General features: G+C 37.7%; 1 protein-coding gene across 9 annotated transcripts in view; it reads right to left on the reverse strand.

Annotated features, from left to right (window-relative positions):
• HELQ (helicase, POLQ like) overlaps window positions 1-6,000 on the reverse strand; it is a 47,553-nt gene that overhangs the window by 22,325 nt on the left and 19,228 nt on the right. For 8 of the 9 annotated variants that reach the window (XR_009401514.1, XM_059386368.1, XM_059386365.1 and 5 more), the window contains 2 exons: window positions 4,213-4,354; window positions 3,742-3,846 (listed from right to left, as the gene is read on the reverse strand). Coding sequence is in view for 8 of the 9 variants with exons in the window: in XM_059386368.1 (XP_059242351.1) it covers window positions 3,742-3,846; window positions 4,213-4,354 (247 nt within the window). In the remaining variant the exon portion in view is untranslated. The remainder of the gene's footprint in view (window positions 1-3,741; window positions 3,847-4,212; window positions 4,355-6,000) is intronic. The other variant, XM_059386367.1, reaches the window with a different exon arrangement.

The following is a 6,000-nucleotide window of genomic DNA, read 5'->3' on the forward strand; positions in this document are numbered from 1 at the left end:
TCCTTGCTCTTCCTGATCTTAGATGGAAAAATGAATCTTTCACCATTAAGTGTGATGGTACCTGTAGTGGTTGTTGTTGTTCTTAAAGATTTTATTTATTTACTTGACAGACAGAGATCACAAGCAGGCAGAGAGGCAGAGAGAGAGAGGGAAACAGGCTCCCCGCTGAGCAGAGAGCCCGATGCAAGGCTCGAACCCAGGACCCTGGGATCATGACCTGAGCCAAAGGCGGAGGCTTAACCCACTGAGCCACCCAGGTGCCCCAGTTTTGTTTTTGTTTCTGGTTTTTTTTTTTTTTTTTTTTAAATAAACTTCCTTGACCTCTTCTCCTCCTAGTTTGCTGAGTTTTTAATCATGAATGGGTGTTGAACTCTGTCAAATGAATAGTAACACTGACTTTTGAATGTTAAATTAATTTTGCATTACTGGAATAAACTCTGATTATGTTGCTGGATTACTAATACTTGGATAGGATTTTATCTATGTTTACGAGATAATGGCCTGTAGTTTTTTCTTCTTGTAACATCTTTGTCCGATTTTGGTATCAGAATAATGCTGGTTTCATGAGATGAGCAGTATCCCTTCTTCCTCTGCTTTCTGGAAGAATATGTGTATGATTGGTGTTATTTCTTCCTTAAATGTTTGATAGAATTCACCAGTGAAGTCAGGTCTGGAGTTTTCTTTGTGCCAAGTTTTAAGTTATAAATTCAATTTCTTTAATAGATCTAGGACTAGACTTTTTACTTCTTCAGTCAATTTTGGAAATTGTGTTTTCCAAGAATATTTGTAGTTGAATTCATTTTTTTAGCATTCAAGACTATAGTTATTCAAGGATTATTCCTTACTATAGCTTTAATATCTCCAGGATCTCAGTGATGACCCTATTAGGAATGATCCTAATATTGGTAACTGAAGTGTTCTCTCTTTTCCCTCTGATGAAATCAGTCAATAATCTTACTGATCTTTTCAAAGAACTAGCTTATAGTTTCATTATTTTTTTTATTTACTTTTTATTTCATTTGTTTTTATTTGTATTATCTCTTTTATTCTACTTTGAGTCCCCCACACCCCACCCAGGTTCCTAAAGTAAAACTTAGAGCAGTGAATCTGGATCTTTCTTGTATTCTAACAAGGATTTTAAAGCCATAAATGTCTTTTTAAGCACTTCTTTGGGTTCATGCCAGTAATTCTGATACATCTTTTTTCATTTTCTTTCCATTAGAAATATTTTCTAATATCCCTTGTGATTTCGGTCAAAGTATACTTACTTAATTTCCAAATATTTGAGTAATTCCCTGATACCCTTCTATTACTGCTGGTATACTGTAATTGCTTCCATTAGATACTGTGCTATATTTTATTTCAATCCTTTTAAATGTATTGATATTTGTCTATGGTCTCAGAATACGGTATACAATAGTGAGATATTTCATGGGCATTTGAGGAATAATCTACACAGACAATAGTGTACTGGACAGAGTATAGGCCAGCAAGGCAGGAACCTAAATGATAGTCCAATCCAAATCGTAACTCACTGAATGATGCTACACTACTCACCGACTCGGAGTCCGTTACCTTATTGAAGACATAAATGTGGTAAGACTTGCCAATCTTCACGAGCTCTCCCTCCCTTACCAATTCCTCGGCAACCCTCCTCTTGCAGGTCTCATTACATTACATGTGGATTACTGCAACTGCTTCTCAACTAGTCTTTCAATACTTCTCTACACCATTATCCCAGACATTTTACAGATAAGGCAACTGAGTGAGGTCTAAGAGAGAGCTAATAACTTAAGCAGAGCAGTAAGAGACAGAGTTGGGACTGGGACACAGCCATGTGTGATATCAGAGCACTTGCTCTCAACCACCACATGTCACGATTCTCCACCGACAAGCGACAGTGTCACAGCTCTCTAGTTTGCAATTTAAGCACGCTTTCCCAGTTCCCCCAATTTACAGCACACTTCCGGCCTCCCTTTCCCCACCCAGTTTTCAACTCTTCAGGATCTGCAGCCCTCGTCTAGAGCTACACAATCTATTCTGCTGACTGTCACCTCACATCGCCTGAAGCTTTCTCACCGTCATTTCTACGTGAAGTACTCTGAGCGGCTTACTCCTGCAGATCTACAACTTCTATCTCTTTCACCGTCCAGCACTGATTCCTTTTCTTCCTTATGACCTTTCACATTCTAAACTGCCAGGGAATGTTACCACTATACATCTACAAGGTAATCAAAACTTATGGTATTTTTGTTTATTAATCTCTTCTTTTATTTTCACCTAAACTGTTTGGGTTAATGAAGGCAGACTGCATGATAAGTTAAGAGCACTGGTTTCTTTGTTTGTTTTAAATATTTTTATTTATTTATTTGACAGACAGAAATCACAAGCAGGCAGAGGCAGGCAGAGGGGGAGGGAGAAACAGGTTCCCTGTTGAGCAGCGAGCCTGATGTGGGGCTTGATCCCAGGACCAGGGGTTTAATCCACTGAGCCACCCAGGTGCCCCAAGAGCATTGGTTTTATTGTGGAACAACAAATTCAAACCCTGGCTTTGCCACTTTACGGCCAAATGACCTCGCACAAAAGTAAAATTTACTTAACTTAAGAATAACCACAGAGGTGCCGGATGGCTCAGCTGGTTAGTGATTTTTCTTTTTTTAAAGATTTGAGAGAGGGGCACCTGGGTGGCTCAGTGGGTTAAAGCCTCTGCCTTCAGCTCAGGTCATGATCTCAGGGTCCTGGGATCGAGCCCCACATCGGGCTCTCTGCTCAGCAGGGAGCCTGCTTTCCCCTCTATCTCTGCCTGCCTCTCTGCCTACTTGTGATCTCTCTCTGTCAGATAAATAAATAAAATCTTTATTTAAAAAAAATAGATTTATTAGAGAGTGAGTGAGCGAGAGAGAGAGAGAGAGAGAGCACAAGCCAGGATGGAGAGGCAGAGGGAGATGGAGAAGCATACTCCCCACTGAGCAGGGAGCCCGAGGCAGGGCTCAATCCCAGAACCCTGAGATTATGTCCCGAGCCCAAGGCAGATGCTTGAAGGACCGAGCCACCCAGGCACTCCAGGCATCTGTCTCTTGATTTCTTCGCAGGTCATGATCTCAAGACCATGGGATCGAGCCCTGACAAGCTCCGCATTGGGCTCCAGGCTCAGTGGGGAGTCTGCTTGAAATTTTGTCTCCACTTGCCCCTCCCCCAGCTCATTCTCTCTCTTTCTCTCAAATAAAAAAATCTTAAAAAAAAAAGTATAACCATAAAAAAGAAGTTTAACTCAAGAGTAACCCTAAAAGAGAGAGTGAATTTCTAAGAAAAAGAGTGTTTTCCTGCTGTGTCTTTTTCTTTTTAAATTTTCTGCCTGATAAAGGCTATACGAATCTCACAAATGTTTACAATATCCTAGAATGATCACAGACTACCGGTGAATCTTATTCTTAACCAGGATAGAGATGATGGATAATCCCACATCAGGACCTATGTCTTTATAGCTTCTTACATCCCCCAGAGTATACAAAAAAGTGTCTCACTTGTAATAATGTGCAGTTATGATTTGCTCATTTTTCATATTTCATAAAACTCAAAGCATTAAAATGGACATATAAATCTAGATTCAGATTTATGTCAGATTTTTCTTTCCCACATTAGATTAGAAGTTAGCATTTTTTTCAAACTTATAGTTCTCATAACTTTTAAATCTCTATTATCTCAGATAATGGAATAAGATTTAAAAATAATGAAAAATACCTTCAAACCAATCAAAGAGAGAAACAAAGTTTGGATTCCCTTGGTGAATTCTTGAACAAGATGGCTATAACAATTTTCCAATGGTCTGCTTATTAACTCTGATACCTACAAAAGTTAAAGCAATATTATGTTTTGTGTTGTTATAAGAAAATTAAGTGTTCCATATAAAATTTTATATTTTGCATAGATCTTGTGGAAACAGGGGGTGTTAAGGACATAGAGAAACAAATAAGAATTTAGCAGGTGTTCTCATGAAAATGGAAGAACGATAAATAAAGAAAATACTTTTCACTGCTTGCCTGAACTACAAAAGTATTCAACTATTCTTTGTCATTCCTAATCGTAGAGGAGAAAGAAACATTATTGAAAGAAATATTAATAATTAATTTTTAAAAGATGATATCATAAAAGGGCTAGACCAAAGACCAAAAAGAAAAAGATGAAACAACAAACCGACAGTCAGACGATTACCTGCTGCTTGTCTTTTTCCTGCAGTATAAGGACACTCTCCCCGACAGAGTCTATTCCGGCACGGCCAGCTCTGCCAATCATCTGCTTATACTGACTCCTCTTTAAAAACTCCTTTGCAACATAGGGAGCTCTTAAAATAACTCTATGGAATTGATAATATTAATTAAAAGTGATACTCCTTCTATAATACTGCCTATTTTTTCATTCTTAATTTCATTATACAGTGATATTAAATTTAATGACATGTTAACTCAAAATAAGTCAGTGCTATTTATCAAGAACCAGTGATGTCCTAGATTCTTCATGTACATTATCAGTAATTCTTACAAAATTCTTGGTTACAACGTTCTTTATTATTTCACTTTAATTTTTACGAAGGGGCTAAGTGAAGCACAGACAAACTAAGTGGTTCACCTCAACACACAAAACTAGTAACTACCAGGACCGTGCTTTGAACATGCTGGCTTGTCTATAGAGCAACAGCCTCCAAAGACTGATTCTACACCCCATAAATAAAAAATAGAATCATGCATCACCAACATATGCATATTTTAATTAATTTATGTTACTGTCAACTATATAACATTGCAGGTTTCGACTGTTTTTGACCTACAAATATGGTAATTTCAATTCTGCCAATGTAGTTGGAAGCCTGTAGCCAGCTTTCCTGTTCAGAAGTGAGAGACCTATGTCACCTAATCAACCTACTCTTTTATGAGCCTCAGTAGACAGCCAAGGTTACAAACACCTGATGAAAACTAAGGGCACAAAGTAGAGCCAGAATACACAGAATAAATACCTGACAGAAACAGGGAACAGAAAGAACCTTAAACTGGGGGGTGCCAGGTGGATCAGTCAGTTAAGTGTCTGACTTCGGTTCAGGTCACGCTCTCAGGGTCATGGGATTGAGCCCTGCACTGGGTGCTGCGCTCGACATGGAGTCTGCTTGTTCTTCTCCTTCTGCCCCAACCCCACTCATGCTCTATCAAAAAATAAATAAAATCTTAAAAAAAAATTATTCAAGGATGGCAAAATAAAAAGTAAGTCATAGAAGGAAGACGTGGGATATAAGAGGCAGCAGTAAGCAAAAAAACAAGTATAATTTACAGGAAGGTTTAAATAATTACAGACTGTAAGATGAAATGCAATTAAAAATCTGGTACTAAAATTCCAGATAGCTGCAACATACATGAGGCACTACAGGAGAACACACAAGGAGTAAGACTACTGTTATGTTCAGGAGGGGAAACAATCATTGATTAATTCTAAAATGGCAGAAAAGCATGTTTGATTACAGCTGTTACAATTAAGAGTAACAACTGGGATAAGAGAAATAAGATATTTAACTTCCTTTTTTATTCTCCAGTTGTCTGAAAAATGGAAAATTTAAACCGTGACTGATGGAAATAAAAGAGTGAAGAAAGATCTACTTTGCAGGGAAAACGTAATCCTAGTGTTCAAAGTGAAAACACTCAGTGAGAAAAACAAGGACCAATTATATTGATAAAAAGTATGATTCAGCAGTAAGATAGTTGAAATGAACCTTTGTATACCTAAACAGTTTTGAAATACAAAGCAAAAACTTCTAGAAATGCAAAAAGGAGAAATATGACTCCAAAATAACAATGGGAGACTAACACAACTCCCTGAAATGGACAGATCGAAGAATCACAGATAGTAAGAAAATCAAGGGAGCTGATAACACAATAAATAACTGATCTCATGGAGATGTACAAACTGTGTATCCAACAGAAAATACATGTTTTTTAATGTGGATGATTTTTTTTT

The sequence above is a fragment of the Mustela nigripes genome, chromosome 1 (genome assembly GCF_022355385.1).
Source record: "Mustela nigripes isolate SB6536 chromosome 1, MUSNIG.SB6536, whole genome shotgun sequence".
NCBI lineage: Eukaryota > Metazoa > Chordata > Mammalia > Carnivora > Mustelidae > Mustela > Mustela nigripes.